Consider the following 24,473-nt stretch of genomic DNA (forward strand, 5'->3'; position numbering starts at 1 on the left):
GTTTTTTTAATCCTTGAAGTATAGCTTTAAATTATTTGAAGTATTTAATTTGTATTTATTTAAAAGAAAGTATCGAATGTTTTATATATATTAACTACGTTTTTTATGTTGGCAAAATTGTTTTTATTTTATTAGATGGAAATAAAGACGTTTCATAAAGAATTTTCTTTTCCTATAAAGCATATCTACAATATTCAAAAATTGTAAGGCTAATTTGTTAAATTACCTCTGTCAACGTTTAGTTAATTATATGTATCTATGGTAATGTGAAGTTCTGCTATGGTGCGGTCATCATAGTTTATCTATGAACACGTGATAGTTTTGCAGGTCCATTCTTGTAAAGGAAGAAATGAATGAGTATCGATAGTTTCGTATATTGAAAAATATAAAATGGCTGTATTTTACCGGAATATTAGTATAGATTGTTTTGTGTTGTGTGGCACGTGGAGGGTGAGTTACTTTTAGTTACAGTTAGGGAAATCTTTTTGTGACATTTTGATATTTTAATTGATGCATATTTATCTATTTTTTATTTTGATATGTGAAATAGTAATGTTGTTAGGATCAATTAAACGCGAACATTATCTTTCTAATTAGTCATTTTGGGTTATTAACTAACTTATGTACATCTATCAATGTAGGTACGTAGTATGAGAAAAACATACTTTTATTTTACAATTAACCTCTACAGACACACTCACCTACAAAAATTGAATATAATAATTAATATGTTTAAAAAAAGGTCGTATTCGAAAAAGGTAAATTCATGAAAATTCGTTTGATGTTTACAACTTTAGTGTACAAAGAGCCCAGAGACTTGTTATAGCAAGCCTTTGACAAAGAGCACAAAATCTCTTGTTTATGCACAAGATGTTTTTCTGATTGGTAAATAAATAAGAATGACGTACGTTATATGTAATTATCTAATTATTGTGTAGTTATTTATTACGTAATGTTTGATGATACACAGACATAATGTATTATAGGTCCACATTTGTACTGGAACCTATTTAGTTTTATTTTTGTTATTGACAGGTATACATACATAGGTACCTATTATTAGATGATGTTATAAATTATCACATCATTAATTTAAAAAGTATTACACTGCGTAAACAAAAGGGGCATGCTCCTTTGTTACGTGGTGTTAGATGGGGGCAGAGTTGATGCATATCTTCTTGTAACGTAATGGACATATAAATGCCTACCAGCTAACAAAGTGTGTTTAGTTTTTATCATTCTGCTATTTGAAACGTTTTATTGGTTTAAAAATTATTTATTTAATTATTAGTAAAGCACAAAATAAGTAAGATGGGATGAATTAAATGATTACACGGCTTTACATGATAGGGAGGAGGATTAAAGAAGAACGAACAACGTGGAGCAATGTTTATGTATATGCACTAAGTACTAGGTTCCGAACTTGGGGGAGATTATCCCCGCTCTGGTAAAATAGTTATTCCTCGCGTATAATATAATCATTAAAATTAAAAAAAAAAAAAGAATCAGCGCCACTACAGACTAGGAAAGTAACTGCTAAAATTGTCCTTTCCGATTCGTATGGCATTAACATGTTTTTGACGCCGCTGATTACGAGAAAAATAGTAAACAGTTCCTCAGCGTTGGGCTTGTATAAAAATAAACAAAAAAGTGTGTACACGTTAACCCTTGTATGTCTATTTGCGGAAGTACGTAAAGAAAAATGTTATGCACCAATTGAAAGTGAATGAAAAATGCTTTTGTTTAATTTCCATGAGAGCAATTTTTTTGTATCTTTTTTGGGTAACTTATTTCAACAAATAATTAATTACAACTTCCAATTTATAATAACTAATTATAATATGTGTACTCGGTACAATGTATATTGTTAATTATTATAAGTGATGAAAAAGTGTTTTTTATAGTCATTTTTTTTTCTAATTAAATGTAAGTGTCCAAGTATTGTACATTATATACTATCATTCACATGTCTACACATTACAACATATATAAATAATGTCTATGTAATATGTAGCGGCAATCCATGTAAAAGCTAATGCAACACATAGATATTCCAATAACTCGCTTAAATTAAAGCAGTTCAGTTTGCAAATGTGCATGAAAAGTTGGTTTTACTAAATTACCTTCTTCAGGCAGTCAATGTTTTGGTAAAATTCATATTCTTGTGAACAAGATACTTACTTACACCTTATAGTAGGTATATTTATTTTGGTTTGCCTTGTTATTCCATAAGGAGCAACTTTGTTATTAATCATTTACCTACATATATTATTCAGATTTTCAACATATTTTGCGTAAGTTTTTTTCGTTGTCTTGTACTAAAGAATTTTGATTGGGTATTTTTTTCTAGACTTTTGACAAAATTTTTTAGTTTGTATATATTTTGTGGTGGTTCGTTATGAAAGATTTGGTTAATAAATTTAATTATTATTGTGTAAAGGAAGTTTTATAATGTTATTTTCGAAAAATCGTATCCAGTTCCTGATAATTTTACTTATTTATAGTTAGTAGTTATTTATCAAAAGTACCTGTAGTGTAGATGAACGAACATTAACCACGAGTGTCCTTTTGTCGTTTTATCGTTGCGTCTTTTTAAATTATGGTGTAATTGTCTGTAAATTTCGGCCTTTAATATAGATGTTATTGTACTTTGGCCGACATTTTTATTTTCAGAATAAATTTATTGCAATTAAGTAAAATTAAAAATATTAAAAGTAAGACTGATGAAATGCTTTTGTTGGAGTTATTAGATCGCTACGCTGCATTGAAGATAAACGCGACGTTTCGATAACTCTTCAGGGGATAAGGTTCTTTTGATCTTCAAAAGAAAGGCCGAAAAAGACAATTAAACGCGCTCGATTACTTTACTTTAAAATTGTGTATGACCTAGACGGCATTAGTTTTGGTTAATTTTATTATATCTATTTTGTTTGAAAAGCTGCATTGGCATTTCATAACTAGTTTACAGTACCTTCAATTAATTGTAGGTAAATTGATTTTTATTTCAAAATTAGATGCATGTGTAAAACTTACATGTAATAATAATATTTTTTTTAGGTTGTGATAAGCGAAAGTTTCGCTGGCGAGGTGAAGGACTCCGTGTTAGTATATGATAGTAGCGGTTTTGTTGGTTAGGGGTGGGTGTTTTTTCTTTAAAGTTGGTAATTAACGATTTATTAAGTTGTACTGAAGAAAATAATGTGATACATTGGTCGGGATAAAAGACTGCTGCGCTTATGACCGACGACACGACTCGAACAATTCATGGCAACATGACTTTTCCCAGGGGCAATAAAGACGAAAAGAAAAAATGCCTAATTATAAGGCTTTTTGGTAAGTTATTATCTAATGTTTTGTTGACTAAGTATTCGAGCTTGGTTATCAAAGGAACTGGAAGAAAAAGTTTAATAAATACATATAAATGTTGTAAAGATTGATGAATACTACACACTTTCTTTTGTATTTGTAATTTTTTGAGAATATTTCAATTTAATAATTAGTAGGTATTGCTTCTTTTAAACGACAAATATCTCAGTAAGTAGTGCATTTAATTAATTCTTTGTGAAACTGAAACGTTAATAGAGCTATCAAAATTTACTATAGTACTGTATAAGGGTCCGTTGGAATTTATCGCCTTATATATTATTATAAAAGAATACTAAAATCGATCGGGCAATTTCAAACCCTAAGTATTAAAAAAAGATAATCCTGCTTATTTTATAGCTTCAACTCCTACCAACTCAACTACTTTAGTAATCGAGCTCTGTACCCCGTACATCTGTGTCTGTAAAAGTAAAGTTGCTAAGTGACGCCGCAGTAGATGTTATTGTTAGGCGCTAAAATGTAGAAATAAAAAAAAAATAAGATTCCAGTACCTGCTTATATTTTTCATTTTAAAATTTAATTTATTCAGTTCTCAGAACTGTAAAGTGATTTTCAGATTAAATTATTAAATTACCAGCAAAGTAAACAATATTTTTTTTATTTGGAATGTTATTTATTCTCCGGATAATTTGTAGTACAATTGATGAAATTATGTTATGTAAATGGTTTAATGGTTTTTCCGTTTTCTTGCATAACATAAGGTTAAAATCGACCTTGTTAACGTATCGTTTGGATAGGTACAGCAGTGTAATTATTTTATTTTTACTGGATTTATAATAGCTACCTTTGCATTATTTAAAGTATACACTAAAATATTATGATAGTGATTTATTAGGTTCGTCATAAATATGGCGCAGTTTTTTTTTTTTAATTTTTGAGTTAAGCTGCATTGCAAGATCAGTTCTTACGTTTCGAATAAATAAAATAATCCTACAAATACCAAAGATGTATTTGTAAATTTTACACTTGGCGTGTGTTTGGTTGCTTACTTTCAGCGATTATTGCGTTACAAAAATTAAAAAAAAATTAACTATTACTTCCACTTACAATTAATTACATATATTTGCCGCCTACAGCCATTTGTTTGTAATCGTGGTATCCGGTTTTGATCCTTATAATATAGTTGAAAATTCTTTAATAACAGTACATACATTAATTAAAATCGCGAAATTAAAAAAAAATTGAATACCTATTTAAATTTAAATGTATTAAATTTCAGAAGGTATTCAAGGTTGTAATATTATTCATACATCCGTACGTTGCCCTTTGATCAAAAAAAGGTTCGTAGATTTTAATGTACAATTGTATTTGTCAATAACTTAACTCGGCAAAGTAAATACCGTATGGTTAGTTACCCTACTTGGCAAGATCACCATCCAGTGCATCTCTAGTTTAAACATTGTTGTTTATGTTTATATGCAACGCTATATTATGTATGTACGTACAGTAGCTAGGATTCTTTTGACCTGTATAAAATCTTGTGGTAAACATGAGTAATTTGAAACAATTAAAGTGTGTTAATGATAGTCATTTAATAGCCGTTAAAAGTCTCTCCCCCAATAAAAATATCGCGTATGATTTTATTTTACAAGCAAGACACTCATTGAGTTTGTGATTTTTAGAAAACACTTCTTTACAATATGAAATTTTAAAAAATTGTACTTGTTTACGTATTTTTGTAGGTCAAGTCCCAGCCCGTTTGGTCCTATACTTTTTATCATGGTCTGGATTTTTGGTTTCGTTTATGATGAGGACGGATATAAATTTGGCCATAGTAGCCATGGTAGAAGAGCCTCAACAAACAGCTGTAAATTCCTCCAGTGAATATTGTTATTCAGTCGAAGAAAAAGATGATCCAATACAAAAGATTGTAAGATAAAGAGAAAAACGAATATTACAATATCGTTACTATAAATTTAAAAAATTGCATTTTGCGCTCCCTCATACGATGAATTTAATAATTTAGTTATACAGTGCGTCTCGTAATTAGTGGATATACTTATAACGATATGTGTAGTAAAAAGCTTGCCAAGGGTTTCATTAATATATACTTTATTTTGATTTATGATTAAAAGACAACACCAACAACATTTGCTACAGAATGTTAGTCGTTGCATAACTAAACCGGTAATAACAGCAATAATAATATTTTTTATAGGATTACGGAGGAACGCTGCAGTGGTCTTCTGATGAGCAAAGTTATGTCCTTGCCTCGTTTTATTGGGCGTACATAGTTTCTCAAATTGTGGGTGGTCTAGCTACCCAAAAATTAGGCACGAAGAAAGTATTTGGTTATGCACAGTTGCTTACAGCTATTAGCAGCCTCTGCATCCCTTGGGCTAGCGAAACTCATTGCGGTTTGGTCATAGCACTTAGAAGTATCCAAGGATTCGCATCGGTAAGTGTAACGAACGATAGAGGCGCTATCTACAGATAATAAACAACGGTAAAAAAGTATTGTATCGGCCGGGAATAGATCAAACAGTCTTCCCACTGATTTGTGAGCTGTTCATATTTGTTTTTGTTCGGGAATGTCCATCTCATCCATATACGTATGTATATGAATAAAAATGTGTAAAACTAAGAAACAAACATTAATTTTTATATACACATATGTTATAGAATGGTACATAAATAAATATGTGTGGAGATGCATTTGAAAATAATTAAAGATAATTATATATTCCGTTTTGTTGCTAAGGTACCACATCCGATAATGGTCGCAGAAGAATGATTTTGACGAGTTAAATTAAAAAACGTTTGGAAAGATGACGTTAAAAAATATTAATCATATTTTTTTTGTGCCGGATAACGTTAATTTACGTGTTTTAAACGTACAAGATTTTTCAAAAGGAAAGCAAATACATATACAATAATTATAATTTAACTTAATCAGTAAGAAAAACATCTTTGCTGTTCCAATAGCTTACAATAATAATAGGTATAACCTTTTTTTAGTATCTAAAATGATGTAAATGGTTTTATCTTTAAAAATATAAGTGCTTATAAGTAAATTATAACCATGATGATGTATTAAATTAGAAATTTGCACGTGATTTATTTAGTATCAATTTGTGATAATCAGAGAGCAGTCAGATTATTAATATTTGCTCCTATTAGATCATTTTTGACTTTTTTTATTTGGTTTTGTTTGTTCCCGCTATTGAAGTACCTATTGATTATAATTTGTTCAATAAAGTAAATAATACTTAGCATATTCATGCAGAATAAGTACGTACGTATGTGATACGTGACATTTCAATTGACTTTTTCAAACGAATGATTATCTACTAAATTTGAACCATATTTGATTTTAATTACTGAATAATGACATACATTGAAGAAAGGGAATCCTAAAAAAGAAAAATGTAAGAGTACATTGCTGTTTATTTAAAGGGGTTAACGTGGCCAGCCATGTATGCTTTGGTCGGGCACTGGATCCCTGTTCCCGAAAGGAGTCGTTTTATGTCAAGTTTTCAAGGCTTTAGCATCGGTATAGGCATCACTTATCCTCTGTGCGGATTTGTTATTGGGAAATTTGGATGGCGATATGTATTTTATACCACCGGATCTATAGGTAATTGTATAACGACGCAGCTACTAAACCACTGATCAAATTACAAAAAAAAAATAATTAAACTTATTACTAAAGACGGTATTTAAATAAATTTCGAACGGTTTGATTTTATTATTAATTGTTGTTTATAGGTATTGCATGGTGTGTTTTTTGGTATCTTTTGGCATTCGACAGTCCAGAAAGTCATCCTCGTATTTCGTTGAGCGAACAAAGATACATAAAAGAAAATACCGTAAATACTTATGCGGCAGTAAAAACTCAACGAGTTCCATGGGGTTCCATATTCCGTTCGATGCCGGCATGGTCCATCGGTCTTACTACATTCGGACGTATTTGGGTCCATTACACTTTTATTATTCCAGGACCGAAATATATGAAGAGTATTTTACGTTTCAGTATAGAAAAGGTACATTTCGCGATTATTAATTCAGTAACGAACGAAAATGTGAATTTCATTTTATTTGTTTCAGAACGGGGTGTTATCCGGGGCACCGTTTATTTGTAGCTATTTAGCGTCGGTTGTTTTCTGCTATATAGCTGACAAACTGGTCACTAATAATGTCCTTTCCCTTATAACCGTGAGGAAACTGTTTACTGCCTTGTGTAAGTAAATACCGTTTTAGAACATAAGTAATAAATAATTTAATATCTTAGAAAATGATATTTTTTATTGTTGTCTTTAGCTCAGGTTGTTCCTGGTTTCTTGTGCCTGTTGATTAGTTACCTTGGCTGTGACATAGTAATTATTTTAATCGTATGGTTTGTGGCAGTCACCCTGATAACGGCCTCTTACGCAGGAGCTATGGCCAACGTTGTCGACATCGCTCCCAGTTTTGCCGGACCGGTTTTAGCATTCGCCCAAACGATCCACATGACAGCCAGTTTCCTCAGTCCTTTGGCTGCTGGTTATTTCACAAATAACGGCGTAAGTGAAATTATTTTATTCTCTTGATTTATTATATTTTGAACTTTAGTAACATCAATAACGTGTTGAAGGCTTTGTTCATGAACCTCCAAATTCATAATTTTCATGCATTCGATAAATAAAAAAAACAAGAAATGAAGAATGAAAATGCGAGGAACTGTATGAAATGCATATCTATTTAAAAACGTTTTGCTCTTGTATACATATTATGTACTTACAATTGGACACATTAATAATTTAAATTAGGAATAATAAGGAGGTACATTTCAAAGTGATACATTCTAATAATCTTTTCAACAATAAGAAATGCTTCGTCACTATTTTAATCGAAATGGATAGGCAAATTCTATTAATGTTTTCTTCGTCAGTATTTATATTAATCACAGGTTATAGGTCGGTTTTGGGACGAGTTGCTACCCATTTTTTGATCTGCGGAATTGTTAAGACAGTGTCGACAACTTTTTGTAGATTTGGATATTTCTCGATTATGTTTACCCCTGCTCTCGCATTTATAAAGTCCAAAGCTCCGGCGAAGTAGACGTCTGCCCATGTCAATTTTCCGACTGCCAAATGACCTTTGTTGTTCTTCGCAATCGTTTCTAAACGATTCAAATAAAACGGAATCGACTCCTTGCGCACTTGTTTCATGGCTTCTTCGTTTTCATGATTACTGATTATTTTCGCTCTTAAATCAGTAATAGTATCAATTACGGAGTCGATTTCCAAATCTTCCCAATCATTAGCTCCCGTAAGTTTGACTTGCTTGGCCAAATAACGAGCGATCGCAATGCTTTGTACAGCTACTTTACCGTTATGTTCGAGAGTGGGAAGTTGACCAAAAGGCTGCTTATCTTTAATTTGAGGCCAATCTTTGAGTTCGTAGCGGATATCTTCGAAATCCAAATTCCCATACTTCAAAAGGAACCGTAGAGGTTCGCCAAGACCTTTTAGATTGAAGTAAGTCAATTTGTATTGAGGTACCATTATCGATGATGTACTTGTTACACACGCCACTTTCTCACTGCAAATCGAACGCTCACGTCCTGGACGCTTTATTTAATTGCGACCGCCTGATAAGGAAGTGGAAATATACTTATTTATCCGCGTTATTGCACCTTGATGTGTAAAGTTAAAAATAAGTCATTAATAATATAAAATTTCCCTTGTAATGAGTTGGTGTGTTTTTGTGTCATTACCGTGAAGTTAATGTTCCAAAGCGCGATTATGCAGAAACATTTTAAATTGCGCTTAACGCTACAATGAATAGAAAGCCTTGAGGGGTCCGTTAGATTTACATTTATTTAAAAAAAGTACTTATACTATGAACAATTTACTTTAATAGTAGATAAATAACAGATAAAAAGAAATGATGTTCATGTCGCATCTAGTCTGAAGACAACAAAGCAAAAATCGCAATGTAACTATATTTGAATTGTGAATTGCATGTTATTATCACAAACGAAACTGTTAATAATGTTGTAATGGTTCCGGCTTTGTTGTATGGCCATATTATAATGTGCCCATTTATACTGTTTGCGTCGACATACATTTCATTTTTACCATTTGTTTTCGTCGTTATCACATTTTCTTTATATGAATGAGTAAGAAGAATGATGTGACAACAATAAAATATCATTATGGGTATAATAGTTGTGATGTTAAAAATATAGCCTATTAAATTATATTATTACTAAACAACGCAGGGTGATAAATGTAATCTGAGTCGATGCGGGTCGGCGAAAAGCTAAAGTTTAGTCCATAAAAAGTGAACATGTGCATGCCACAGGCAGAGATTATTACATTAATTAATACTTTATTAATACATTAATACTTAATTTACAATTTCGTGATATGTATATAGTGCGTTTATTAAAAAAAAGTAGGTATATTAAAATAATGATCCAGTAGTGTAATACCACATGAATACCTACTTGAAATTTTAGATCAAGGTTTTTACATTGAAATACCTACACATTATTTAAGTTAGTTCAGTTTTCACAAAAGTTCGACGTTTGAAATATTTCCGTAATATTTTGAAGATTACTAAAGTTGTATAATTCGTTAGTTATGACATATTAAAAAATGAAATAAGTACTTAAGTTCTTATTAATTTGTTTTCATCTTTTAATAATGTGGAAAATGTTTTGTAATTCCATAGCGTTATGAGTAATAAATAAAAATTGTTAATTTTCTTGTTATTAGTAAAATATGAATAAGGAAACAATCGCAAATAGTGCATGTTTTTTAATACAAGACTTGGAAAGTTTCTAAAGGAAAAATATTTTACAGCACACGTTATCGGCATGGAGGAGCGTCTTCCATGTTACCGCTGGTGTGGCCATTTCAACTTATTTTGTGTACCAAGTATGGGGAACAGCGGAGGTAATTTTTTATTATCCTATTTTTTTTGCGATTACTTTCATCAAAAAATTGGACAAACTTTTAACACTATATGACCGTACTTTTGCACAACTGGCATTTTCCTAGGTACAACCGTGGAATTCTATTGACGAATCTTCAAATGCTGAAAGCGAATCGATATTCAGCAAGAGTCAGCAGTCGTCAAGTTGTATTGTAAGTTCTAATAAGAGAAATGAAGATGTAGAGAAAAATACTGCTCAGGTGGCTTAAAATTAAAAAATATGCCTGCACGTAGTTTGATACAAATAACATTTTACCAACAAACGAAAGTATCTGTCGTTACATTCTAATTTTTACTACATAGAAACTTTTTTATTCAATTTGTGCTTTTACACACAGCTCATTTAACTACCGTTGTTTCGATTTTCTTTCATGTGTGGCTAGTGTGTCCTTTTTTTTCTGTTAATTTTTGAGTACCCTATTCTAGACTTATTTTGTATTATATAGTGTTGCTAATAGTTTAATAAGGTAACAAAAGACAGTCGTATTTACGAACATTCCAAAACCCTTTTTGATCACTTTTTATGCCAGTGAGAAAAGAACACAGGTGTAGATTGAATAAAATTTTTTCTTTAAAACTTTTATTTTTATAACTTGCTGGAATGGTTATCAGCACAAATTTTTATAATTGTCTTTTCGAAATGAAAACTAGAGAAAAGTATGGAGGCATGATTTTTAAACAGTATTAGAGTTTAAGTGTATATTNCTCTTATTTTTTTTTTTGTAACTTGTATTAATTATTGAAAAATGACACATATTATAGATACATTGTATGTAAATAAGTACTTATTGTTAGTACAAACAATAAACTATCTCTATATGTACTTATAGAACAAATGTGTATAAGTATGTTTGTTAATATATTTAAATAATGAACTGTTAAAGAGATGTATGTTACATATGAACTTTTTAAGAGTCTAGAAATTTAAAATACATTACTAATAGATAATTATAATTTATGTACAGCCTACATAAATTATAACAAATTGTGTAGTAGTAAATTGTTAATAAAACTTTTGTTATTGGTTATATTGACCAGAAATACGTATGCTTATTGCAATTTGAAATGTTTGTATATATAAACAATTAAGTCGCAAATTTCTATAACATTTTTCGTAATTATTTAGTCATATACAAAAAGTCATTAGTACTTGTGTTTGACCAGCAGAGGTCTGTAACATTATTTTAGCTCCTGAATGAAAATTGACATTACGTCTTTTGTATCGATGATCTTTTGACAAGAAGGACTTGTCTATGGAAAGAACAAAAACATCTATGGGAAAAAAATGGAAAAGTTATGTTTGGACGTGTAAAAATTGTTACCGGCCTTAATGAACTGTTTTGTGTTTTAACATTAATATTTGAACTGTACTAGTTAAGCACAATCAATTCTGATCAATGGTAAAATGTAGTTTTTTGACGGCAGAACTAATTTCGTGTAATTAAGGCTATAAGTAATACTTGTTATTTTGATCAACATAAAAATATTAGCAGATAAATTGAATCAAAATGCGCATTCACTGGTTTTCTCGAACTTCACGAATTGTGGCACTGTGTAGTTTTGCAAATTTCATTAACAGTGCAGATAGAGTAATCATGCCAATTGCTATCATTCCTATGACGGATAAGTTTCACTGGTCATTACATGCTCAGGGGTGGATTTTATCAGCGTTTGCTTGCGGTTATTTCACAAGTCAATTGTTAGGTATATCAGTATTATAACTACATATAATAGCCAATAACAATTGTTTGTTTTGCAGGTAGTTTCTGGGCATCAAAATTGGGGGCCAAAAATATTTTAATATTTAGTGTACTGTTGTGGAGCATATCTACATTTATAACACCCCTGTTAGCCCATAGTGTTGTGCTGCTAGTAATATGTCGGATTTTGTTAGGTTTTGCTGAAGGATTAGGACTGCCCACTATTTTTCATTTGTTTGCTCACACGATACAAGTTGAAGAAAGAAGCAGGGCATTTGGTTACCTATTAGCTGCCGGATCTGCAGGCCAAACAGTAGCATCCATTGTATGTTTAAATTAACTCCTAGATCATAATATTCTGGTAATATCTGTACACCAAAAATCTATGATGGAATGTTTTCAGATATGCCCCCATCTACCATGGCAATCATCGTTTTATTGGTTTGGTTCATTAGGATTAATGTGGATATTATTGTGGGTTGTATTTTATCCAGGGAGTGGGTTTGTTCCAGAAAATACGCTTCCTCTTCATATGCCAAAGGTAAAAATGAGCACTTCTGTAACAAACAAATGATAGAACATTTTCTTCATTTTTCAGGCTGCATCATCGAAAAAAATTCGATGGTCAGACTTCATAATTAATAAACCACTGTGGGCGATTTATGGGGCCCATTTTGCTATGAATTGGTCATCTTATATTATCATGCAATGGCTACCGACTTACTTGTCCCGTCATCTACAAGCCGATTCTCATTCTCTTTCTCTTACAGCACTTCCTTACATAGTCCACTCTGTTTTTGGTGTTTTAAGTGGTCACATTGCTGATGGATTGCTTTTTAAAGGTTTGTAATATCTACATAACAAAGAATTTTTGAAGTGTAAAAAAAAATATAATGGGATACTAGGTAACTAAGTTTATATCGATTTTTTTAAACAGGTTGGTCTGTACTAAGTGTTCGTCGTTTAATGACGTGCATAGGTCTTGTCGGTCCTGGTCTGTTTTTGGCGATATTCTGCGTTGTTAACGAACTTCCTTTAGCTCTAATACTGGTATCAATTTCTATGGGCTTCCTTGCATGCAATTCAGCTGGACACCTTTCGAACCATGTGGACGTGGCTCCGAATCATTCGGGAACAACTTTCGCAATCAGCAGCACCATAGCTACAATTCCTGGCATCCTTTGCGGTCCCGTTACAGCTGCATTAGTTGTCGCACACGATGGCAAATGGTTGGCCGTCTTCTTGAGTGCGACTTTCGTGAACTTGTTCGGTGCTTTTGTGTATTTTAAGAACAGCCTTGCCACGCAAGTCATTTAAATTTTATGAAAAAATAAGTTGTAAAACTCTTGACATTCACAACTTGCATTATAGAAATATGAAGCAAGTTGTCGGTTAAAAAGAAAATTGAAATTTGCTTATCGTTAATTAAAACCTGTAGGAAGAGAAGGTGAAAAGAATTCCCTCGTGATAATTAGTATTTGACGAATTAAGGACACCATAATATTATGGGATTAGGATGGAAGGTGATGTTTAATGTTTAGTGACAGTCAGAGATATTAATTACCATTTGTGAAAGTGTTAAACTGAAAGGTTTGGAAATATGTCCTTTTTAATAATCCTTTTAAAATCAGGAAGTACTGGATTTTGTTTCTGAAAACAACCAGGAATGTTGTTGGCTTTTGGCAAGGATAAGTACAAAAGATACCAAAAATTCTCTCTACTAACAGGGTAATAATACATAACAATTACCCTGTTTAGGCATACTTAGGCAATGTAATTTAAACAAATATTTTTACAAAAAGAAAGGTAAGTATACTTTTTTTACTATCCAACTTTCGTTATAAATCTTTTTGTTTTGTTTAGTTTGAATGGCACTTTAATAGAAATAGTTTTCATCGTTTACTGATATGTTTTTGCACAATATGTCGGGTAAGGGACGATGCGTAATTGAAGCCGCAACCGCAAATGTCACAATGATACGCCACTTCACTAGCACTTTTGTGTACGTCCATGTGACGCTGCCAGTTAGTATGTCTTGTGAATTTCTTACTACAAGTCCCACATTCGAATCTAGCAATCGATTATATTATTTCATTGAATTAATAATTATTCGGAAATATAAATTTACCTGTAACTTCTTGAATGAATTCTCAAATGCTTCTGAAGACGTGTCATGCTGTCAAAATTAAGTTCGCATTGGCTACAAACGAAACCGATGGTCGTTTCGGGTACATGCACTTGACATAAATGCACTTGCAAGCTCGTTTCGATCGTCTTGTTGCAGAAAGGACAATGCGAAGAAGGAATGTGTTCGATGTTGACACGCGTCGTCTTTTTACTATGTTTATCGGTTGTTACTAACAAATGCACACAAACCGTAGGCTGCTGACAAATATCCGACTTATTTAAAGGTTCTGAACCGTTCGAAACATTGTTATTCATCCAAGTTACTATAAAAGAAGAGCAAGTCGGTATTGCATAGGTTTTTTTATTGTTTTTTTTTTCAACAAAATCATTTGAATTAATTACCTTCTGTCGCTTTGTTATTAATTAGAACAAGTTCCCATCGTTTCCCTTCTTTATTCTCTTTTACCATCATGCGTCCATAAAAGTATGCCATTGCTTTATTGTAGCCTTTTTTGCTACAATCGTAAGTCTTTTCGATTAATTGTATCACAATATTTTTATCTTTCAACTGATCGCGGATGCTATCCAAATCCATGAGACCCACTAATGTGCTCGACACTTTTTCTTTGGCGTTTTTTAATACTAACAACGTTTGCATCTTGGTCAAAGTGTACGAGGTAGTAGGTGAACAATTTGAATTTTCATTTTTCTCTTTGTTTTGCTATAAGTAATGATGATAAACAGTTAGAATGTTTATGGCTAGGAACAATAAAAAACGAAAAACGTACTTTCTTAATTGTTTGTTCGCTGTTATCAGGGGCATTCTGCACTTTCTTAAATTCGGTCGTCGATTGTTTTTTTTCAATTTTTACAATTTTTCCTTTTAATTTTCTTCCAATCCGCAACTTATCAGAGACAGCATTTTTGTTAATTATCCTTTTATACTTGGTGCTATTTTCATCCCTGTCTGATATGTTATAATTACCGGATTGCCTCTTTACAGGACTTCTTAGTAATTCTTCCTGTATTGTACCTTTTCTTTTTTCCAAACGTTCTAAATAACTGTCAAGAGTAACCACCTGACCTGTTATAAGATTTTTCCCTGTTATACTTCCTAAATCGCATACCACTCCCGGGTTATCGAACGATATCGATTGTTGAAGTGCCTCCAACTGAGCCGCAATGCGATCGTCCTGTTCAGTTCTTAATTGAACGTCGGAAGACAGCGGTTCCATCGTGCGCAAGTGTAATTTGCCATCTTTTAAAATAGCATATGAATATTTTGTTCGTTCATTTACACATGCAATGGGTTCTACTAAAAACAAAGAACATAACAATAATTAACAAAAAATAAAGCAGTAAAACAACTTCAAGTGAACAATGTCAGTATTTAAATACATTGTTGTATCTTTTTACCATTTTCTAAAGGTAACTCTACCATGTTCTGGTCTACAGTATCGACCGAATTATCATCGTTAATCGTAAATTGTGGCTGCTCAAGTTTAATAGATTCATTTTCGACTAGGTCATGCTCACTGTTTATGACAATTTCGTTATCAGCCAAAACGATACCGTTATTTTCCGAAGTGACCGTATTGTAATTCGAATCGCCTTCGTTTACAGTTTTACAATAATAGATTTGTCTCGATTCTTCATCATAGTACCGAACCATTCCTACATTACCCAAAACTTGCGGGTTGTTTATGTCCACCTTCATTTTTACTAAAATACAGAATAAGTTTAACGGTCAATGTAAATACCCACATACATACTATTTATAATAAATACACCTAAATTATATTTGATTTATCAACAACAGTTTCCTTCCAGATGTTTATGTAGTTAATTTAATTTTGAAGTCTTATGAAAGATTACATTAAATAAAGTACATATTATAAACTACTTCATTTGATCCGGAAAAAATAAAATAATTTAAATCAATGTGCTTGGACGCAACTGATTTTCTATCACTTCTATATTTCTATGCATTATTTGTAGATTAACCATAGACGTATCTCTATGGGTTCAACCATAATTATAAATTGAGAATGTTTTTTTTTTAGGTTAAAAATAGAAGTTCTGCAGAATACGTTCAACTTTAGCATTTTATACTTCTAGTTGCAGTCATTAAGAAAATAATTTTAGTACATATAAAGGTAAAAATCAATTAGATAAAGTAGCCATGTGCTAATTTGAACGGCGAATTATGAATTCTAGGAAAAGAAAAAGTATACAATGCCAGACAACACAGCAATGGAATGGCCCTGGCAATATCAATTTCCTCCCTTTTTTACTTTGCAACCTCATACTGAAACAAGAACGCGACAACTATCTACTTGGCATAATCTTGTACTTGATTACTTTCGAACAACTAGACAATACAAATTGGATTTAGGGGAAGCTCAAAGACTTGCACTTTTTAACAATACAGAAATAAATAGGAAATGTGACAGAGAGTTTATATTAATCATTTTGGAAGAACTTGAGAAGACAAAAAATTCAGCTCCTTTAGATAAAACAAGAAATCGATGGGAGATATATTGGCACACATTACAAGAGTGGGCAGACATTATTTACAGCTATATTGTAAATAGAGGAGCTACAGGTAGTGTTTTAACATTCTATGAACTAACTCACGGTGATGATGTAACAGAAGAGGAATTCAAAGGTATGGACGATAATATACTTTTAAAAGTTTTGAGAGTTTTAGAAGAACAAAGAAAATGTACAGTTATGTTGTATGATGATCAGCAAGGTGTAAAATTTTTTTAATATTACCTTTTATATACTTGTTAATAATATCAAAATAAACCGATAGAATACATTCATTTCTTTGTCATTCAGCAGACATAAAAGAAATCTCTTTAGAAAAATAGATAGTAATTATTATCAGTTTTAATTATTACCTTCATCATTCAAAACATACTGATTAACATCTTCATTTGAACTCTCTAATAGGATGGTCGGGTCGTCTGCAGAAACAAGATACTGTCCATCTTGTAAATAAATTGTTGAGATGGTTGCATTTGCACATGCAATCTTAAATAGAACACAATATTAGGGAATAGATATTTTCAAACAATCATTAGTTTCTCACACTTTGGCAATTGCCGTCTTGCAAATCATCAACATTGTATTCTTCTAACATATAACTATCATCTTCTACATGGTTTGTAACTACTCTAATGGTTATTTCTGCTGAAGACATTTCAGTAATTACTGTTTATTTACGCCAAATTATGGTATGAGTAATAAGGCTCTGAAAATAAAATTTTCTCATTTTGTAATCATATTAACATATTTACAGATATGACACTAAGTCATTTTATTTTATAAACTATTGAGCGTTGCTATTAATATCAGTAGAAACACTTTTAAATTCTTAAAATACCAGTCGGTAAATAACGTTTTATTTCAGATTTTTTTTAATAAGAGTACAATGTAACCATACATATATACACCACGCAGTCAGCACATATAAAACAGCAGAAACCTATCATCTATGGCAGAAACCTAAACTGTACTGGGGAATGGGGGTAAGTCAGGATCATAGATAATAGATCTACAAAGGGTCAGGATGAATATAGACCATAGATAATAGGTACAGGTCATAGACATTATATTAATGGACGTACCTTAGCCGTATGTTATTGTAAAAATTTCTTGGCTCGAAAAGTGAGGGAGATGGCATATGATTTCGGACTACTGCTATCTCTTTCATGATACGCGTACGCACTATCCTGAGAGAGATGGATATTGTCCGAAACTTCGTTTTATCTCTTTTTTTCGTTGTATCACAATTCTGGTCGCTAAGGCACGTCCATTAGTAGACGTCGATGGTACAGACCATAGACATATATTAATGGACGTGCCTTAGCGGTATGTCGTTGTAATAATTTCTTTGCTCGAAAAGTGAGGGAGATGGCGTATGGTTTCGGACTAGTGCTATATCTTTCATGACACGCTTACGCGCTATCACTCTTTTTTTTGTTGTACCACAATTCTGACCGCTAAGGCATGTCCATTAGTAAACAAACGTCGATGGTACAGACCTATTATCTATGGTCTTGGGTCGTGTGAGTCTTTCACCTGATATAAATAATCCTCTATTTTAAACTTTACCAATATATTGTGCGTCGTTTGCGGGTTCTAAATATGCAAGTATCATAACTGTGTCCATTGGTTCTGTTTAAAAAAAATGGAAAATTGTTTCGGGTGGAGGTGGAAATGAATTGTCAATTTATCAAAAACTACTGAAAATATCATAATTTTATATATAATTAAATAAGAAATAACTGCGTGTCATTTGTGCTTGAAGACTGATCTAATATGGTAAGCCGAATTTATCTTTATATTATTTATTAGTAATAATTGCATATAATATATAGACAAATATTCATCGACGTTTACTAATGGCGTGCCTTAGTGGTCAGAATTGTGGTACAACAAAAGAAAGAGATGGAACGAAGTTTCATTCATCCCTCTCACGATAGTCCGTAAGCGTGTCATGAAAGAGATAGTACTAGTCCGAAACCATAGCCATCTCCCTCACTTTTCCAGCCAAGAAATTATTACAACGACATACGGCTAAGTCACGTGTATTAATATGTCTGTGCAAATACTACTATCATACTACTATTTTTCATTGTTATTACTAATATGCATGGGCCATTGTTGAATCATAGATAATAATATGATCATTGAAAAATTTAGTATAATTTGTAATCATTACTAATAAATAATATAAAAATAAACTCCCCTTACAATAATAGTTCAGTTTTCAAGCGGAAATGACACGCAATTAACTTGCGTTAATTAAATTATCATACCTTTGTAGTTGTTGAATTAATTGACATTTAATTTCCATCTGCACCCGAAATAATTTTCCTTTTTTTTTTTTAATAGAATTAATGGACACACAATTATTATACTTACTTATTTAGAACCCGCAAACGACGCACAATTTATTGGTGAAGTTTAAATTAGTGGATTATTTTATATCGGGTGCCAGTTTTACACACTATAAGTATATATTTCTTTAATCTATGATAACGATTTAAATCTTTCCTATGACCCTCTCACGTCACCATTTTAAGATTCACAATTTTACAGTATGACTTTCTTTCCTCTATTTTTATACTATTTCACGATTTATTTGTTTAATACTATACTTAATCCGTTTTTTCTTTATTTCTGCACGTTGAACATTGAAGATGGATGAGAGAAGAAATTGGAGCTCATTTTGTTGCTACTGGATCGTGTGGTAAATTAAGGTGTGCATATATATATATATATACATGTTTATTTAATTTAAGTGTTCACAATTGCTTTAACATTATTTTATGCAGTTTTTTTGTTAGGGAGGCTAAATTAATTATATTTGAATACTCTTAGCATAATATTTCATTTTACAGGAACATTATAAAAACTCCAAATGTCGTTAAGTTACACATCATTGGTTGTACCAGCCGCTCATTTGCTCCCATAGGGTGTACCTATAATCTTAAAGAAAGGAAGAGTGCCTTTTTTTTGTCATTGGGAACGGAGATGGTGTGTTGTTACTAAACAAGGATTTATGACAACTGGTAAGTAACAGTATCTATTAAAAATGAGATCCCAGAAACTTCAATTTCTTGCCTGTTTGTAAAGATTGTCCATGAGAAGGAATTACAGTTAATTGTAATGCTACTGAAGCAACCGATGATTTTGTCGCAAGGAGGAGACAACTGGAAGTTAGTTTGTAGGCTTTAGAACGCTACTTACTATAGTAAATTAAGGTGAGAATGGATGACATATTAATATTAATTACTCTTTATTAATCTGTTATAAAGTACATCTTTTAACAATTGTGTGTTGTCCACAGTTTAAATTGACGTTATATCTATCATTTGTCCGAGAAATGAGAGAAAATTGTCTACATAGGTGTTACTGTTTCTGGATTCAACATTGTGCAGTTATTTTTTAACTGATATCGGAGCAATTGTAGATTTATTTTTATTCCTTCTGGATCGGGTTTGATTTTCACAACGGCAAACTTTGGAATGTTTAAGTCTACAGTTAATTAAGGTGAGAATACTTGATATAATTAATGATAATTGCTCGTTATTAATCTGTTACCACTGTATCTGTTTCAGATCAATAGTGGAGAAGACAAAGAATATGCCATAGTTAAAATAATTCTTTATCTTGCGCGCACTGTCTAATAGAATTAATCTTTAAGTTCATTTTGTTAAAATTAACATTTTATTTAGTATTTTAGGTGCCTGAATTTTATTTGAATTATTTTTTGATTGTAGCTGTTTTTATCTTTTTGGTAGTTATACTAACATGTCTCTTGCTTACCTCTTCGCTTAGCTTAATGCATATTCTTACTAAATTGCTTTGCATTTACCCTACGTCTTCTACATAATTCAACGTTTCGTTGTCGTGTTCTATTCTCTTCTTACCCTTGTGGAACTAGGGAGGGCCTCCCCGAACGACTTCCCTTGGGCTTAGCTATTTAGTTGATCTTAAAAGTGCCTTATACACTTTTCGTGAGTCTACTCTGGCGTTACTGCTTTTCAGACAGGGTACAGTGGGTTATCTGGAATAGGAGCAATAGGCGACTGCCCAGCTTGCCTTGGCGAAATCTGTCCGATCTTCTCTACGAAAACTATTAGTATTTGTCGNTGTAATAAATGTAAATTGTTGTAACTAAATAAAAATAGATTATCATTGTGTTATCATTATTTTGGTGTTTAAATACATCATGTGTTTAATTTCCTGAATGCATTATTATAGCCCTCGGACGTGGGCAAAAATAAACCCGAAAGGATCTCAAGAACGACAAGTTGTGGAGAAGTTATATTATTTTTGTTACTACTAGCGTCCTCTTACAATTAGAAGCTGAACTATATAGAAAAACAGAAAATTATGATAGTAAGTTGATCCCGCGCTAAAAGTTTGACCCAAAAAATACCTTATGCGACTTATGCTCTCCTAATACAAATGTTCAAGTTTACAAAAATTTTCAGTTTTGCGACCCATATGAGGTCTGATCAACAAATAGCTGAATAATATAAATTTCAAAATTTGGTTCAACTATTTGTTGATCAGACCCTATATGGGTCGCAAAACTGAAAATTTTTGTAAATTTGAACATTTGTATTAGGAGAGCATAAGTCGCATAAGGTATTTTTTGGGTCAAATTTTTAGCGCGGTATCAACTTTCTATAATAATTCTCTATGTTTTTCAATATAGTTTAGCTTCTAATCGTACGAGGACGCTAGTAATAACAAAATTAATAAAATTTCTATCATTGGGTACTAGGCTTAATGGTTAATAACAGATTAATTTTAGAGTACTAATAAAGATTATATTTAGGCCCTATACGAGTTTTTCTAATGAAGTTGACTCTATTTTCCAGGATCTTAATTATATATTTCTCAACCATTGATAATTTTCTAGTAAGTTAAAGGTCGTTTAGAATAAAACGAAAAATTCATTTCATATTTTCATTACACAACACTTGCAATTTACATAAGATAGAATTCGTTCAAAAACAGATTGCTGCAAATTAATTAAATGACATTTAATTTCCATCTGCACCCGAAATAATTTTCCTTTTTTTTTTTTAATAGAATTAATGGACACACAATTATTATACTTACTTATTTAGAACCCGCAAACGACGCACAATTTATTGGTAAAGTNTTCCAGGATCTTAATTATATATTTCTCAACCATTGATAATTTTCTAGTAAGTTAAAGGTCGTTTAGAATAAAACGAAAAATTCATTTCATATTTTCATTACACAACACTTGCAATTTACATAAGATAGAATTCGTTCAAAAACAGATTGCTGCAAATTAATAGTATTTATAATATAAATATTGATAATTCAGGGATAATCCATTATTAATTAGACACATCCTTTACATTTATAACAAATTTATTTCAAATAACTGCATATTACATAATACAAACAAAATGTCGAAGAAATAACAATTTGTAACGACTTATAAAAGTTAAAAAACAAAATTACCTGTAAGAAAAAGTTAAGAAAACAAATAGAATTTCAAAGAAAATTCAATAAAAAGCGTCATATTATTCATAATATCATATTACTATTTAAATGCAAGATTAGAGAGAAAAAAGCCCCCCTAACCTTCTGTGGCCTTCACATCTCCCCTTATAACCACCCTATCCACCCAAATTATTTTCAATTTAATTTAAACAAATATGAACTAAAATGAGCACGGTCAAAAGATTAATTTAAAAAAGTTTTAACTATCAGCCTAAGTACGATTAATATAATATGACAGTATATGTAGAAAAAAACAAAATACTAGTACAAAAAGACAACAAAACAAATGACATTTCAAGGAAAATATAATAAAAAGCAAAAAATACGATGTTCTTCATTCTTCTCAAGGAATATCTCATAATCTGAAAGCAAATACTACAAAATTAGAACGGCAAATACTAATAGCTTTGGTAGAGATGATCGGACAGATTTCGCCAAGGCAAGCTGGGCAGTCGCCTATTGTTCCTATTCCAGATAACCCACTGTACCCTGTCTGAAAGGAAGTAACGCTAGAGTAGACTCGCAAAAAGTGTATAGGGTAAATGTAAAGCAAAACAGTAGGAATATGCAGTAAGCTAAGTGAAGAGGCAAGCAATGTTAGACAACTTCTACTATTACTAGGGATTAAAAAAATAAAACTTGTTAGTATCTCCACTACTACTACAAACAAAAATTAATTCAAATAAATAAACTAAAATGAACAAGTAAAACAATAATTATTTCAAATGAAAATGAACTTATGAAGGAATTTTCTAACTACGGGGTCTTCTTTGCCTTCTCCACCGTCGATCTGAAACAAATAGGGTATTAACAGATTAATAAAGAGCGATTAAAATTGACTATATTAAGTATTCACCTTAATTAATTGTAGACTAACATTCCAAAGTTTGCTGGTATAAAATGCAAACAAAGTCCAGGAAGAACACCATTTGAGAAAATTTGTTATTTCAGTGGAATTCCAATAAATATCCAGTTTCCCTCACTCATCGGTTGAAAATTAATTGTACAATGTTATAAGGCCATGACGAAAAAAACAAATCAAAAATATAATTCACGAAAAACCACACCCACATGAACATTGGTTGTTTCAGTAGAATTAAACTGAACTTCAATTCCCTTGCATTAGTTGAACGATCTGTAGAAATTGACAAAAAAGATATTGATTACACTATTAATTACAGAAGAGATTAAATAGACTTAAAAACACGCACCAAAAACAAGTAAAATAGACGAATTATAAAAATGGCAACAACTGTCAAGTATACATGACAAATCACATTTGACAGATAAATAACCATAGATAAATAGACGATGTCAATTATAATGTAGACAATAGATATTAAAATACCATAAATGCAGCATACAATAGATATTTAATTAAAGAAATACTATACATAACCCATAACGTCAATTTAAACTGTGCGCAATAGATAATTGTTACAAGAAATACCATGATAGGTTGATAAAGAGCAATTAATATTAAATATGTCACGTATTCTTAGCTTAATTAACTGTAGGAAGCGTTCTACAATTTACCAATATGAAGGGCAAACCAAATCTAGAAAGTATATCACAGATGACAATTTGTTGTTTCAGTAACTCCCAAATAATTTCCAATTGCATCCTTGTCAGGGCCAAAATTAACTGCAATTTCTCTTCATTTAATTGGCAATCTAAAGAAACAGACAAGAAGATGTAATTAATTACCACTTTAAAAGAAAGTGAAACAGTGACATTCACACTGATGAAAAGATCAGACATTAATTCTGCTGTTCTGCATCTGCCATATATGAAAAGTTGTTGAAAGTTGCCTAACAAAGCAAGTTGCAAACGTATAAGAAATTAAAGAAAATTTACAATTAAATTACACAATCTGACCTAAAACATTTTCACTTCTTTTACTTAATAGTTAATATTACTTTCTGCAATTAAAAACTGTATCCAAAGGTACTAATCACTAAAACACACTATAAACATCCTTATTGCACGATATTTCCGCCAAATTTAAAATATTATAGAACAACGAAAGAAACACAACAACCAATGTATTAGTTATAATTTCTATTAATTGGAAAATCCTGGGACTCCTACAGTGTTGCCAAGTAAACCTTCAGCACGGTTTATAAGTAGAAATGGCTGTGAGTAATATTAAATTTTTCAATGATTATATTCTATTATCCATAGACATATATTAATGGACGTGCCTTAGCCGTATGTCGTTGTAATAATTTCTTGGTTCGAAAAGTGAGTGAGATGGCGTATGGTTTCGGA

General features: G+C 31.5%; 5 protein-coding genes and 2 long non-coding RNA genes across 14 annotated transcripts; 4 read left to right on the plus strand and 3 right to left on the minus strand.

The window, feature by feature from the left end:
* Positions 1-290: 290 nt before the first annotated feature.
* On the plus strand, positions 291-10,537 carry LOC108743275 (sialin). 4 transcript variants are annotated; one of them, XM_018478787.1, is made up of 10 exons: positions 291-450; positions 3,058-3,333; positions 5,067-5,254; positions 5,543-5,782; positions 6,781-6,961; positions 7,093-7,367; positions 7,432-7,564; positions 7,645-7,886; positions 10,176-10,268; positions 10,374-10,537. In XM_018478787.1, the coding sequence occupies exons 2-10, from the start codon at positions 3,237-3,239 to the stop codon at positions 10,515-10,517; spliced, it is 1,593 nt and encodes a 530-aa protein (XP_018334289.1). In that variant the 5' UTR covers positions 291-450; positions 3,058-3,236; the 3' UTR covers positions 10,518-10,537. The 4 variants fall into 4 exon arrangements, with proteins under 4 accessions (XP_018334289.1, XP_018334292.1, XP_018334290.1 ...); XM_018478788.1 differs by lacking the exon at positions 291-450 and adding an exon at positions 1,896-2,294; XM_018478789.1 differs by lacking the exon at positions 291-450 and adding an exon at positions 1,896-2,193.
* Positions 8,042-9,709, minus strand: LOC108743278 (glutathione S-transferase-like). The gene has a single exon (XM_018478793.2). It carries the CDS (start codon positions 8,868-8,870, stop codon positions 8,274-8,276), a length of 597 nt encoding a protein of 198 aa, XP_018334295.1. The 5' UTR covers positions 8,871-9,709; the 3' UTR covers positions 8,042-8,273.
* A 775-nt stretch (positions 10,538-11,312) lies between the features above and the next one.
* On the plus strand, positions 11,313-13,642 carry LOC108743277 (ascorbate transporter, chloroplastic). 2 transcript variants are annotated; one of them, XM_018478791.2, is made up of 5 exons: positions 11,313-12,012; positions 12,068-12,333; positions 12,412-12,549; positions 12,607-12,850; positions 12,946-13,642. In XM_018478791.2, exons 1-5 carry the CDS (start codon positions 11,817-11,819, stop codon positions 13,323-13,325), a joined length of 1,224 nt encoding a protein of 407 aa, XP_018334293.1. In that variant the 5' UTR covers positions 11,313-11,816; the 3' UTR covers positions 13,326-13,642. The 2 variants fall into 2 exon arrangements, with proteins under 2 accessions (XP_018334293.1, XP_018334294.1); XM_018478792.1 differs by having other exon boundaries at positions 11,863-12,007.
* Positions 13,643-13,761: 119 nt separating this feature from the next.
* On the minus strand, positions 13,762-17,671 carry LOC108743273 (zinc finger protein 37 homolog). Of its 3 annotated transcripts, XM_018478785.2 has the most exons (8): positions 17,587-17,671; positions 17,233-17,394; positions 17,042-17,174; positions 15,552-15,857; positions 14,924-15,450; positions 14,538-14,856; positions 14,137-14,458; positions 13,762-14,078 (listed from the first exon to the last, which is right to left on the minus strand). In XM_018478785.2, exons 2-8 carry the CDS (start codon positions 17,341-17,343, stop codon positions 13,901-13,903), a joined length of 1,896 nt encoding a protein of 631 aa, XP_018334287.1. In that variant the 5' UTR covers positions 17,344-17,394; positions 17,587-17,671; the 3' UTR covers positions 13,762-13,900. The 3 variants fall into 3 exon arrangements, with proteins under 3 accessions (XP_018334287.1, XP_018334288.1, XP_018334286.1); XM_018478786.2 differs by having other exon boundaries at positions 14,924-15,447; positions 17,233-17,655; XM_018478784.2 differs by having other exon boundaries at positions 17,233-17,655.
* On the plus strand, positions 16,166-16,959 carry LOC108743279 (vacuolar protein-sorting-associated protein 25). The gene is made up of 2 exons (XM_018478795.1): positions 16,166-16,291; positions 16,353-16,959. The coding sequence occupies exon 2, from the start codon at positions 16,371-16,373 to the stop codon at positions 16,905-16,907; it is 537 nt and encodes a 178-aa protein (XP_018334297.1). The 5' UTR covers positions 16,166-16,291; positions 16,353-16,370; the 3' UTR covers positions 16,908-16,959.
* Positions 17,672-18,125: 454 nt separating the features above from the next.
* LOC108743263 lies at positions 18,126-20,432 on the plus strand. 2 transcript variants are annotated; one of them, XR_001938788.2, is made up of 6 exons: positions 18,126-18,467; positions 18,524-19,408; positions 19,550-19,720; positions 19,785-19,912; positions 19,999-20,201; positions 20,270-20,432. It is a non-coding gene; the product is annotated as an uncharacterized LOC108743263 (long non-coding RNA). The 2 variants fall into 2 exon arrangements; XR_001938789.2 differs by having other exon boundaries at positions 18,562-19,408.
* A 1,850-nt stretch (positions 20,433-22,282) lies between these two features.
* On the minus strand, positions 22,283-23,478 carry LOC108743264. Its single transcript, XR_001938790.2, has 3 exons — positions 23,414-23,478; positions 23,059-23,337; positions 22,283-22,992 (listed from the first exon to the last, which is right to left on the minus strand). It is a non-coding gene; the product is annotated as an uncharacterized LOC108743264 (long non-coding RNA).
* Positions 23,479-24,473: the final 995 nt, after the last annotated feature.

Source organism: Agrilus planipennis, unplaced genomic scaffold (genome assembly GCF_000699045.2).
Source record: "Agrilus planipennis isolate EAB-ADULT unplaced genomic scaffold, Apla_2.0 scaffold413, whole genome shotgun sequence".
In the NCBI taxonomy this organism is placed as follows: Eukaryota; Metazoa; Arthropoda; class Insecta; order Coleoptera; family Buprestidae; genus Agrilus; species Agrilus planipennis.